Source organism: Octodon degus, unplaced genomic scaffold (genome assembly GCF_000260255.1).
Source record: "Octodon degus isolate 3935 unplaced genomic scaffold, OctDeg1.0 scaffold00008, whole genome shotgun sequence".
Lineage (NCBI taxonomy): Eukaryota > Metazoa > Chordata > Mammalia > Rodentia > Octodontidae > Octodon > Octodon degus.
Genome location: NW_004524584.1, coordinates 15,865,852 through 15,878,767, shown reverse-complemented (window position 1 = coordinate 15,878,767; position 12,916 = coordinate 15,865,852). Strand labels below are relative to the sequence as shown.

General features: G+C 51.6%; 1 protein-coding gene across 3 annotated transcripts in view; it reads left to right on the top strand.

Moving 5' to 3' along the window:
* Nucleotides 1-8,741, top strand: part of CUNH3orf18 (chromosome unknown C3orf18 homolog) — a 38,222-nt gene extending 29,481 nt beyond the window's left edge. For 2 of the 3 annotated variants that reach the window (XM_023706254.1, XM_023706256.1), the window contains exons 2-5: nt 1,983-2,323; nt 5,064-5,089; nt 5,746-5,875; nt 7,086-8,741. In XM_023706254.1, coding sequence (XP_023562022.1) covers nt 2,096-2,323; nt 5,064-5,089; nt 5,746-5,875; nt 7,086-7,166 — 465 coding nt within the window. In that variant the 5' untranslated portion in view covers nt 1,983-2,095 and the 3' untranslated portion in view covers nt 7,167-8,741. Of the gene's footprint in view, nt 1-2; nt 231-1,982; nt 2,324-5,063; nt 5,090-5,745; nt 5,876-7,085 lie in introns of those variants that run through there. The other variant, XM_004625135.2, reaches the window with a different exon arrangement.
* Nucleotides 8,742-12,916: the final 4,175 nt, after the last annotated feature.

Genomic DNA, 12,916 nt, shown 5'->3' with positions numbered 1-12,916 from the left:
GCGCCAGGCTGGGATCCCCAGAGGCCGCTCGGCCCGGCCCACCCAGCTGTGGCCTAATCCTGCCCACCTACCCAGGCCGGCTGTCGGCGCTCGGTCACTGGCTCAGATTGTACAGGCAGGGCAGACCTGTCGCCCCTTCACCGGACCTGGGTGTCCGTCCCGCCCTGGCCTCCCGCCCTTCTCTGCCACCGTTAGCCTCTCACTGAGCTCGGAGTCCCAGAGCGGATTAAGTAAGTGCTGAGGTCGCCGCTTCTGTGCTGGAATGGATGAATCGCAGGGTAGTGGAGTCGAGCATGCGAGGGATTGAGGCAGGGAGGGGAGGGCTTGAGGCAGGGAAGATAGAGGTACCTGGTGGAGAATGGCTTGTGGGTTCTCGAAGGTCGCTGTGCCGACCCCTTCCACCTCATTTTGCTTCCGTTCCCTTTGGCCCAGGGGACAGACCCAGAAGGTGGCCGACAGGGGTCCTTCTTCCACTGGGGGAGTAAACCTAGCCTCTGTGCATGTTAAGGGTCTAGCCCAAGGTCATGCCTGCAGTCAGTGGCCGGGATAGAAAAGAACCTCTGACGCCTAATCTATCCTAGCTGGAGCGAGAGGGCTGAGAAGGATGGGTCTACACTACCCATGTCCCTCTGCCAACCTTGTTACTTCCTAAGGGCCATCATGGTTGTGTGCATATCTCACACACCCATGCACCTGCACAAGGAAGCACCCACGTATATCCATAAGCTAGTTGCATAGGGAGCCACATGTGCAGGCATGAGCTATGAACCCCTCCTCTCTCTAGGCCTGCCCATCTGCAGTGTGGGTGGGATCCCTTCTACCCACTTTTCCTGGAGCTCTCTGAGCTCAGCATATCTGTCCTCTGCTTGGAAGAGGAAGGGAAATGAGAAGGCAATTCAAATTAGGCACTCCATCCCTGCCTCTGAAGATATGCTGCCCTTGCCTTGTTCTTTGTCCCTGGAAGTTCCCAGCTGTCCTTCGAAGGAAGGGGGTCCAAGGACCCCTCCCAAGCCTGCAGAAAAGCCCTTCCAGAGGATCTGGCCTAGTCTCTCCTTCCTGTTTCCTGTTCTTTCTCCACCAGTCTCCATCCCCATTCTAAGCACAGACTGGACCAAATAGCAGACTGGCCAGGGGTCTCCTGTTGAGCATGCTTTATAACAGGATTGGCCAGGGGAAGAAAATGAAACATTTACTGCATGCTCACTGTGGGCAGGGCTTCTCTAGGGACCTGTTCACTCTGACATTTTAGTAACCCTATAATGAATGCTATGGGTTATTCTTAATGCCCTCACCTTAGACTCAGGAAAACAGACACAGATATCAAGTGAGAGAAGCCTAGAATCCCCTAGTTAAGTGGCTGAGCCAGAACGGGACTTCAGGGAAAGAAAAGGCTACAGTTTTTACCCAGGCAGGATGAAGGATATGGGGGACAAGGAATGAAGAGGTAGAGAAAGGAGGGATGAGAGGAGGTAGAGGTTATTATGTAGAGGAGGGACTTTTTCTTCCAGCTAACCCCAGTACCTTTCCTATCTTCTGAGTATGGTCACTATGAACATCTTACAGGGTCTCATTGTGAAGCTTAGACTCCTAATGATCCTCCTGTTTTTAGCCTCCCCAGCTCTGGGATTACAGACATGCACCACCACACCTCATCTGGGTGACTGACTCAGTGCACCCAGGAGGTGGGCCTCTTTGGCATGTGGTGCCGGAATGAAACTTGGTCCCTACGCTTGCCTAAGCAGGCGCTTAGTCCACTGAGCTATCTCACCGGCCGTAGAGCTTCATTTTCATGTTCCCAAATCCATACAGAAACTGTACTTGTAGAAACTGTACGGTGCATATGTGTCCTGTTGTCCCCAAACTTACCTTTTACCTTGTCTTCAAGCCTTCACTTCCCCAGTGGATTCAGAACCTATTGCTTATCTCATGGCCACGTGTTCCTGTCCTTAGATTCATGTTTTTATTCTTTTTTCTTTTTTAAGCACCTGGGGAGACAAGAGCTCCTGTTATCCAGGAGGCTACCACAGGGGCTGGAGCATTCCTGATGTCAGAAGTAAGTGGGCAGGTTGACTGACCACAGGCATCTAGAATCGGCATGAACTCCAAGATCTCATCTACTCAGGACTGGTTTAACAGCCGCCCACCCACCACTGAGCCTGACCTGGAGTCTACCACTGATGGACCCACCTCTGAGACCCTCAGTTCAGAAGCCACAAGCTTCAATGACACCAGAATCCCTGATACAGCTAGTGGTGCAGCTGGTGTGGGTACCATGCTTCTGTCCTTTGGAATCATCACCGTGATTGGCCTGGCTGTGGCCATGGTGAGAACTGGAGTGGGCTGGGGATGGCCCAGAAAATATTGCCTTGGAGAGGGGTAGTAAGTGTTTAGGTTGGTAGAAAATCCAATCAGAAGACAATTGTCCATTAGCTCTAATGCGATCTATCCTCCTCAACTTCCTGAGATTTGTCAGAGAGGCAATTCTTCTTGAAAGAACCAGAAATGGTTCTGTAGACTACATGGTATTTTAAGCTGGGCAATGAAGGCCACAGAGATTTGGAGAGAAGGGTGTTCCTGGATGAAAAGTCTTGATAGCAAAATGTGGAGGGAAGCAGGAGGGTCTATGAGCAGCAAGCAGGATAGTGAGAAAAGTGGGTGTGCAGGTTGCAATAGAACTAGGGGCCCAGGGCTGGTGAGATGGCTCAGTGGTCTAAAGCATCTACTTAGAACAAGCTAAGCTAAGCAAAAGCACAGCGACCGCGGTTCTAATCCCCAGCACCACATGCCAGCCAGCCCCGCCGCCTGGTGGGCTGAGCTGGCCACACACACACACAAAATAAATAAATTAATTTAAAAAAAAAATAGAACTAGGGGCCCAAAGGTAGGTGGGATGGATTGTGGAACATAGAGTCCAAGGAGAATGCTGTGCATATGGTAGGCTGTTGGCAGTGTTCATTCATGTATGCACTTGACAGATGTTGATTGGATATCTGCCCTAAGCCTGGCCTCCATGCCTTGAGAGGAGCAGACTCAGGCAGCTGTCAGAACAGAACTTGGGAGAGGGCTGTATTTGTACCCCTACAGTGATACCTAGGTACTCACAGTGTACTGAGGGACTACCAGAGATTGTACAACTGAAACTAGAGAACATAGAAGTGAACCTGAGCTCCCCCCGCACCCCCGATGACCTGGCTGTGGTGGTATTCTGCCCATTGCCTCTTGCAGGCTAGAGTTGCTGGCCTTAGGCTCAGAAGCATGTTGCTGTGACAAATGGGCTGAGATCATCTCCCCGTGGCCTGGCTGGAGCTACTGTTAAACTAGGGTTACCATATGGGCCCTGCAGGCCCCGGACTGCTGCCAGGGAGCAACTGCTGGCTGGTAAGCAGGGCCAGGATGTATCACATGCTGAACAAGGCCAGGGCTGAGAGGTCTCTTGGGGCAGAAAGCCAAGTGTTTTCCCTTGGCATCCACATGGAGGTTAAGTAGACCAAGGCACCCCAATCGCAGGGGCAAAATAACTAGAATCTGCCCTTGTTACTCTCAGTAAAATATTTTGTCTTAGGATCTTGGAAAAATTCACTTCCATTTATTCCAGGAGAACATTCAGCCATTCAGGATGGATGGCCTTCCAACCGAAGGTGAAGTGAGAGGTTGTAGGACAAAAGCAGTGGAGAACAGGAGACAGCTCCAGGGCAAGGGGACTAGAAGTTTTCAGGTGCTGCCTGAGAGCCAGCCCTAAACTGGACCCTTCTCCAGCCCGGGCACAAGAAGAAGGCTAGTACCAGGCTCAGGTTTTACACAGGAGAAAAAAGAGTTTGGTGTGGGTAGGACCAGTGAGGGAGGCTTTCTGAAGCAGGGAGGAAGCTTCAGACTGGAAGCGGGGTGGGAGCTGGCAGTTGTGACACGAGAGCAAAAGGATAAAGGAGTGGAGATGGGAGGGAAGCCTTTCCTGTAGATACTTCTGAGCCAGGGGCTTGGGGAAGAGACATGAGGGAAAGAGGACACAGGGTACTGCAGTGAGAGCAGTCTGTATGGGGTCTGCAGGGCCTGGCTCAGAAGAGCCCAGAGCTCCTCTAGTTTCTACCCCCAGGACAGCAAAGGAAACCCCCAAACACGGACCCCTAAAGAGAATGGGGAAGGAAGGAAAATGTTACTTTCTTTTTAAGCTTTTAGGGTCCTGGAAAAGGAACTCTGGGCTAGGCTGGGAACTAAACTAAACATCCATGGGCTCCAAACAGCCAAGGGCAGGATGTAAGAGGAGCTGATTCCCAAGAGCACAGAAGGTTTGGGCCAGACTCAGGCTGTGGCTTTCCCAGGCAGAAGCATTAACACTTCTGATAAGCAGAAACTGCTGATCTGGGGAAGAGCGGATGGTGGCAGAGGTGCTTGGAAACCCTGCACACGGTAGTCTGAGTCTTGACCTTTCCTCTCCTCAGGGCTTGATAGAAAGCTTCCAGGTCCACTCAGATTTTTTTTTTACTGTCCAGCTCTTCATGTCTATATAGTGACAGCCAGGACAGGAGCCTTCTTAGGTTCCTCTAGTGTCAGAGTTCCAGGGAGTTAGCCTGGGCTGCTGACCCTGAGGGTCGTCAGCCTCCCATGAGACCATTCCCAGAGCCTTATGTAGAGCTTCTGTTCCGAGAGTGTGGCCATAGCCAGTCAGCTGTGCCTTTTACCTGTTTGTAGCTCTGGGCCTGGACCCTGAGGAGTCACAGCTGGGTGCTAAATGGCCAGACACAGTCACAAATACAATAACATCCCTCCCCCTCTCATCCCACTAGATGATTCTTGCAGGCCAGGCTCCTAAAGGCAGGTCTGGCCCCCACCTCTGTTTCCACAAGCCCTGGCTGGGCACTAACAGCGCTTAAAGACTTCAAAAAGAGGCATGAATAAGGGATGTCTGTGTCCCTGACATCCTTGAGGATGTCTGTGTCACATCCTTGAGGATGTGGGACCCATGGTCTCTCACCTATCAGCCTCAAAATGCCATGCATCTTTGCGGCCTTATCCGGTTAGCTGAGGCCTCCTTTCCTCGCCATCTCATGCTGCTCCTTCTCTTGCAGGTTTTCTACATCAGGAAGAAGAAGAGGTAATTTCCCAGCTGCCACCTGAAACTCCAGTCAGTGGGAGGTGCTGGACTGGGCACCAAGGGACATGGGCTCCTCTCCCTGGGCAGATAGTCAGGACCTCTTTTGTTCACTCAGGGATCAGGGTGACCACTTCCCCTCAGAAAAGGGTGAGAGCCCCCACCAGGGTCTCATCCACAGGGTAGGATGATTAATAACAATTAAAATTGTAGGTAACCAAGTAACCCTTAAATTGGGATGGGGAGAAGAAGAGGGAAGGTGAGAATTACCTTCACATAGCTGCCTGGGTATTCTTGCCTTACTGCCCCGAATTGACTGCCACTGACTCCCCTCCCCCAGCCCATCCCCCAGAACCTGTGGATTATGGCAAGACTGTCCTCAAGCTGTCCCTAGGGGTCTCACAGCCAGCAACCTCATAGCCCATGGCTCTACCTAAGCACAGAATCACTAGTTGTTCCTTTCTAGGCCACCTATCTGGTACTATGGTTGTGACTGTAGACCCTAAAATGTGTGTCATTGAATTCCAAGGGAAGTCTTGGGCCCCTCAACATGGTTGGGGTCTGTGGCCCAACTAGCTTGTAGGCAGGGCTTGGAGGGCTATTAGGAAAGAGAGGAAGGGCCTGCCATGCCCCCAAAAATCCTCTGCTCCCACCTCCAGGCTGGAGAAACTACGCCATCAGCTCATGCCTATGTACAACTTTGACCCCACGGAGGAACAAGATGAACTGGAGCAGGAGCTGCTGGAGCATGGGCGAGATGCAGCCTCTTTGCAGGCCATGCAAAGCAAGGTGGGCATTGACCAGGCTCCCCCCACCCCACTGCCTGCGGGCCCTGTGTCTCCTGTACCTTACCTATTACCCTTTCCTTTAATCCTGCCAGCACCTGTGAGGTGGTCAGGTGGCAGCCATTGGATATTTGGGTCTTGTTGGGTTTGTTCAGAAAGTGGTAGAATTAATTGTTTTGTGGCCATTCACAGACTCACTCCACAAGGCCAGGCCCAGGGTAGCCCCGAGATGCGGCTTGTCTCTGTCCTAATAGCTCTCATCTGCTGATCTTAGATGTCCCATTGGAATTTCTGAGCCTAGTTTTCTCATCTTCTAATGAAAATCCTATTTCTGTACTGTGTATTCCCACATACACTAGTGGGAGTACATGGGAAAGCCAGAAAGGACTAATAGCATAGATTGTTGGGGGCTGGGACCTTGGGTTCCTCTGCTCCCTGAGGGTCCATGGTCCCAAGTTGATTGCAGATAGGGTCAGGCTCTTGAACAGTGACATCTCCAACTAGATTGGTGGATTCCTAATCGCTGTCAGACCCCAGGCCAGTGGAAACCCCAGCCAAGCTCACCCCTATATTCCAAAGGGATAGGTCCCCCTGTTAGCATCCTGCCAGAGTCACTGGCTGTCTAATCACTCACCACCATTCCCTCAGATCACCCAGGACCAGCACATCATGCAGAGACAGGACCACCCCTACCCCATCAAGCCTCTTTGCATCTTTCTGGGTTCAGATGAGTTCAGTCTAGGAGTCAGAGGACCTTTTGGTTTTGCTGCCAGTTTTGTGTTATCTAAGTTAAGACATATTGCATCCTTGGGTATTCAGAAAATCACACTGTGGACCTTGGTCCACCCAGCCTGCTGGACTGTAGTCCTCTGACAATTTCTCACGAACCTCCCTATACCTGTCCCACTGTTGGGGTGGGGCACAGAGGTAAGGTATCCCCTGCTAGGAGAAGGAGATGCATGCATAATTAGTTCTTCAGAGAGCCCACAAAAAGTGCTGCCACGGTGACAGGGCAGGCAGGGATGGCTTTTGGGGGAAGAGTCAGCCCAGGCACGTCTCAATTCTAGGCTGAGTTTACAGAGAGGGCATTCCAGGCAAAAGCAGAGCTGGTGCCAAACAAAAGGTTGCTCCAGGAAATGAGACTGGAAGTGACTGGGCCAGAGAGTGCATGACCATGGTCACGGTCCCTGATGCCCCTGCCTGTGTCCTTGCAGAGCACTCTCCCCTCCCAAGGACCTCTGCAGAGGCCCAGCCGACTGGTGTTTACTGATGTAGCCAATGCCATCCATGCGTGAGTGGCCCAAGGACAGGCCTGAACCTCTGGTAAAAGACACCTGCTACAGCGCCCACAGAGCTGCCCACTACCTGATTGTCAAGACCTATTCTCAGGACCTGACCTGCCAAGACAGGAAAAGGCTGGCCAGCCCCAGCTGTTCTGCTGACCCACCTGCTGACTCTCCAGGCCAGCCATCTGGCCACTGACCTCTTCTGCCTGACAGCCCTAGCACAGAGGGCATTCTCCATACTAGGCAGATCCAGAGCCCACAGCTGGCTTCCTTACCTCCTGGCCACACCCCTCACACCAAGGTCTGCTTCTCTAAATTGGAAGAAATGGAGAGAGACATGGGCTGGGAGGGGAATAGGGATATGGGATGTGGCTGTCCTCTGCCAGGGGGAGACATTGTTTCTTGAATCTAGGGCTTCCTCTGGAGTGGGGGGAGAGCATTCCAGGCAAAAGCAGGGCTGGTGCAAAACAAAAGGGATGGTAAAAGGCCACTACCCAGGTCATGGAAACAGGGTAGAATAGCACCTGTTACAAGCCCTGAGATGCGCAAGATGGAGCTGAAACTTCCCAGTAGACAAGATGCCAGTGAGAAGGGCTGCTCATACCCAAGGTCCATGCAAATCACAGAACATCCATGGGGTCTCCCAGCCACCTATCCTTGGAAGTCAGCTGTTTGCTGTGCCCAGAGAAGGATAGAAGCTGAGGGAAAAGGAATTGGAAAAATTATGTGGAGGGATACAGGTTGGAGACCTGCAGAGAGGCCTCACACTCCCATACAAATGGGTCCACAGACAGATGCATGCCTGTCCCAGCACGGGGTAGGATGGAGAATTCTGCATTGGCTCTACACTCCAAGCCCACCTCCATGCCGTGCATGTAGTGGAGGATCACATAGGCCACTTCCTCTGACTTCCATAATCAGGGGTAACAAGGAAGAGGGAAGTAAAGCCAGGTTCTATCATCCACAACATTTCTTCACTGGGCTCTATGAGATGACTCTGGAATCTGGTCTCAAGGAAAGGTCTGAGGGCAGGGCCTAGGCTGTAGGCTGGTGAGTAGTCCCTTCTACTTGAGAGGGGGTCCACTTTGGGAAAAACACGTAGGATGCCTAGCCCATGTTTTCATCTTCCCCCATCTATATGGGAAGGGCTTCTCAAGAGTGGAGAAGAGGATCTCTGCCCTTGGCCTCTTTAGCATTGGAGGGTGGCAGCTCATGCCAGTGGCATCTGGGAAGGTTGTTGAGTAGGACAGACCTCAAGGGTTGGGTGAGTCTTCTACACTAAGCATGCATGCACTCATGGCAGTGCACAGAGACATGTCCCCATGCCCTGCCTCACGTCACTGTCTTGCCCTGCTTGGAGAGGACACAGGCTGGCACAAACGGATCTTCCGTTGGCTGTCGGCAGATGACAGCTTAGGAGGCCCTGTGGGGAAGGTTCTCAATTTATTCCCTCCTCTAGATACTATAAATATATTAGCACTTGAGCAACTGGAGGGCTGCGGGTAATTTAGGATGCACAAAAAGCTGTAATTTAACTCACAGTATCTCTATGTGAGAGCATTAAAGATGTAATTAAGATGTTTACATGAAGAGAGTGGAACCTGTGACACTGGGGTGTGAAACCTCAGGAGGGGACACGATGGGGAAGGGCTTGGGAGACCTGGGATAGCCACTTGGATCTCAGCTATAAAGCAAAATTTCATTTGGCTTTCCTTCATCTGTCTGAGAAAAGCCTTCTGGCCCCCAATTTAAAGCTGGAGTCTTTCTTATGGCTCAGCTGTGGACTGGGGCCACATTGCCTCCTAGTTCCTGTTAGGTTTTCTGGTGGCAGTAAAAAGATAGGAAAGCTAAAAGAAGCCTTTATAAACTTTAAAGACACGGAAAGGATTGAAGGCAGACGGGGGATCCTCCGACTAAAAAAGCCAGGACTTCTATGGATTTTTGCTCGGTGGAGCTTGAGGGGCAGGTTTAGTGACACCTGAGGAGCTGACTGGGGGCTCTCCTGTGTGTGCAGGAAAGTGAGAAGACACTGTATACAGGACTGGGGTGGGGAAGAAGGGGGAAGTGGTCCTTGGGAAGCTGTTTTAAAGGCTTCAGCCATGTTAGATGACCAGCATAACAATTCAGCCATTCATAGTAGGACCAGAACCTATCACTTGCTGGGCTGGAGAGGACTTTGTGGGACCAAAGGAGGGAGGAGGCTTCAGCCCCAAGGATGGGGCTAGGGGTGGGGAATAGGTGAGAGCTGGGAAGCCATTAGGGCTGTGTATGTGGGACTCACCTGTGAGATGCAGAAAGTTTTGGAAAAGAATGACACTAGGACAATGATCCTGGTTTTCTCAGGAATGTCCCAGTTTTTAGCACTAAAATTTCCTGAAGCCAGCACTCTTAAATGAGGCTCCAGAGAGCTGAGCCTCAAACTAACATGGAAACAAAATTGGGGGAGACCCCAGGCCTACAATGGGAGCAAGGTGCTGGATAAGACCTCAGGTAAAGCTGAGAACCAAGCACCTCATGGGCTGCCCGTGTGGGTCACAGCTAGGCCTAGCAATGGTGGCCTTGCTCTTAGGAAGGAGTCTCCCCTCGGCAGACTGGCAGGACCCCTGAGGGCCTGAGGGTAGAGAAGTTGACTGTGTATTCCAGCCTACTGGGCAGCCCCTCAGCCTAGGAATATAGGAACTGCAGAGACCTGGTATCTAGGGACCCTGAAAGGAACAGAGCCTCTAGAGCAAAGACCCTATGCCTTTCTCTCTCACTGCCTGCCGCAGACCCCTTTCCTGATGGACACAGCACTGCTAACCCTATGGAAAGTCACCTCCTCTTCTCTTCTATCCACCTTTCATTTTCTAGCTCTTCTCCATCCTAGAGGAAAACCAAATTACCTTGAATGTGGAATTGATAAGTATTGGAGTGAAAGGCTTGACAGGTTTGACCTGAAGCCTGGGGAACTGACCTGGGCTCTTCTCACTGACCTCTGCTGGGAAGACAGGTGAGGTGGGTCACCTGCTGTCAGGGCCCCTGAAGTTCCCTGTTACTTGAAGCCTTCAAAAGACTCTCTCTCTCTCTCTCTCTCTCTCTCTCTCTCTCTCTCTCTCTCTCTCTCTCTCCCTCTCTCTCTTCTGGGAGTAACAACCTGTGATAGTAGCCAGAGCTTCATGCCGGAAGCAGTAGCAGTTTGCTGTACATGACATCTTCAAAAGAGAATCACTACCTAGCCAGGCATGGTAGCACACATCTGTAATCCCAGCACTCTGGGAAGCTGAGGCAGGAGGAACAAAAGTTTAAGTCCAGCCTGGGCAACTTAGCAACTTGGCAAGATCCTGTCTCAAAATGAAAAAAAAAAAAAAAAAACAAGAGGGCTGGCCTGATAGCTCAGCAGACTAAAGCGCCTGTTTAGACAGAGGAAGCTGCCAGGGTTTGATCCCCTGCGTGCTGTGCTGGCCCTGCCCACAGGGTGCACTGAGAAAGCGATTGAGATTGAGTGTGGTGGTGCACACCTGTAATCCCAGTGCTTGGGAGGCTCAAAACAGGAGAATCACTACGAGTCCAATCTATGTAGTGAGATCCTGTAGACCCTGTCCTAAAATACAAAAAAAAGAAAAAAAGAAAAAAAGAAAAAGAAAAGTAAAATAAAATAAAAAATTAAATAACTGAAGATGTAGCTCAGTATGAAGCTCCTAGGTATATTCAATCCCTAATACAGTACTACAAAAGCAAGGGCATCATCTTGTTTAATATGGTGAAGTGTCACCTTAAAGCCAAAGTGAATAAAGCAACCCCATCACCTGGTGGCGAGCAGACCGTGTGGGAGGCCTTCAGAATTCAGAGGAAAGTTGTAATGAGAAGAGCCCAGAGGCTCAGCACTGCTCTGCCCATGCTGTGGCTTCCTTCCAAAAGTGTGACTGAGCTAAGTACTATGGTTCATACATGAACCAACCTATACCTGTACTTCATCCTAGACAGGAGAAGATGTCAAGTAGAAAGAAAGAGGAGTGTGTGGATACTGTGTACGTGTATAGATACACAGGAGGCAGGGATGGGGCCAGGTATGCCTGGGTGGTGAGAGGCTGGGACAGGTACTCCTGTGCTTCTGTGTCCCTCAGCTGGCCTCTACTCAGAGGACCTTAGCTGAGGATATCAGGGGAAACCCTAAGAGAGGCTGGGCATCCCCATCACCCTGGCATCTGAGGACTCAGGACAGGGACAGCTGCAGGTGCAGCATCTGTGGCCACCCAGAGCACATTCTGGACATGCCGAGAAGTGACTGAGTGTGTGAGCATCAGGTACAGAAAGGGAAGGGAGTAAGAAAAAGAAAACGGAGACCCTTCAGTGACACAAAGCAGGATGAGAGCAGGCTGCCTTCCCACCAGGCCTGGATCTGTCCTTGGTGACCTATGCTCCCCATGCCCAGGGCTCCTTGAGCGTGCCCTATCGTGCCCTGCCCCAGGACTTTTCCTGTGGTAGCAGAGCAGGGCAGCTATCAGTGCTCTCCAGTGGCATCTGGGCGTCTCCCCCATACTGCTGATGGAGGTAGATGAGGGCAGCAGTGTGCAGGGAGAAACAAGTAGGGGAGGTGTTCCCCATTCCAGAGGGAAATCCACGATGAAAGCCTCCTTGCAGGAAAAGGTCCATGGCAGGAGTTGAGGACCTGGTGGCACTGAGAGCTGTCTGCAAAGAGGGCTTCCTTTTCCCAGTGTCTGACCCAGAAAGGAGTATGTCCAAGAACTTCCCTGGGCAAGGGAAGAAGCCCTGCTTCTCAAAATCTCTCCATCTGGCTCCACATGTACCTCCTCTTTCAGGGTTCAGCTGGAAAAGTGACCCTGTTGTAACCTGGCCAATGAGTACGGCAAGGGCTGGAACTGCAGTGTGGGCTAGGGCATCATGAAGGGACAGGAGCCCAGAATGTCTGGAGGGCTTATTGGTGCCCGACTGGGTACTCAGCAAGCCCTGCAGTTCCCCAGCAGTGCCCATGCCTGGGTGATGATATAGAGTTTGAATCTGAGGACAGAGGGGACAGTAGAGACAGCAGTTTCTCTCTCAGGGGGCGCCAAGGCCTTCCTTGATGAGCCAGGCGTAGCTCAGCCCACAGCTGGGGATTGGATGAAGACCTAGAATCCAGCTGGAGGGATGGGCAGAGCTGGGGCCGGTGTACCCTCCTGAGGGCAACAGGCTATGCCCAGGGACAGGGCAGGTAAGAAACTGCGTCCTCAGCTGGAGCCACTGGCAGGAAAGGCCCCAAAGCCCCTGACTTCAAGCTACCGTCATGGGGACTCTTGTGGCTTCTGTCTAATCCCTCAAAGCCTCATGCTCTTGCAAGTGGCACTTTTGGGTATTTTGTTGTGTTGTTGTTTGTTTATTTTTTATGTATTTGATACAGGGTCTCACTAAGCACCTCGGACTTGTAGTGATTCTCCTGTTTTCAGCCTCCCCAGCACTGGGATTACAGGCATGCTCCACGCTTGGTCTCACAGGTGGCGCTTTTAGAAATGACCGGATCATGGGTGTCCCATACTGGATTAGTCCACTGGTTGGTTTAGCATAGTTCTGGATGTGAGTGATGGACTTACTGAAGGGGAAGAATCCCCCCCAGGTGTGGATAGCACCAACCAATAGACTTGTAATCTGGATGGAATAAAAAGAGTAAGAAGATCGCACAACAGCATAAGCGCCTTCCTGGCAAGCACAAGGTCCTGAGTTCAATCCCTAGTACCAAAAAGGAGAAGGAGGAGGGGGGAAGAGGAAGAGGAGGAGGAGGAGGA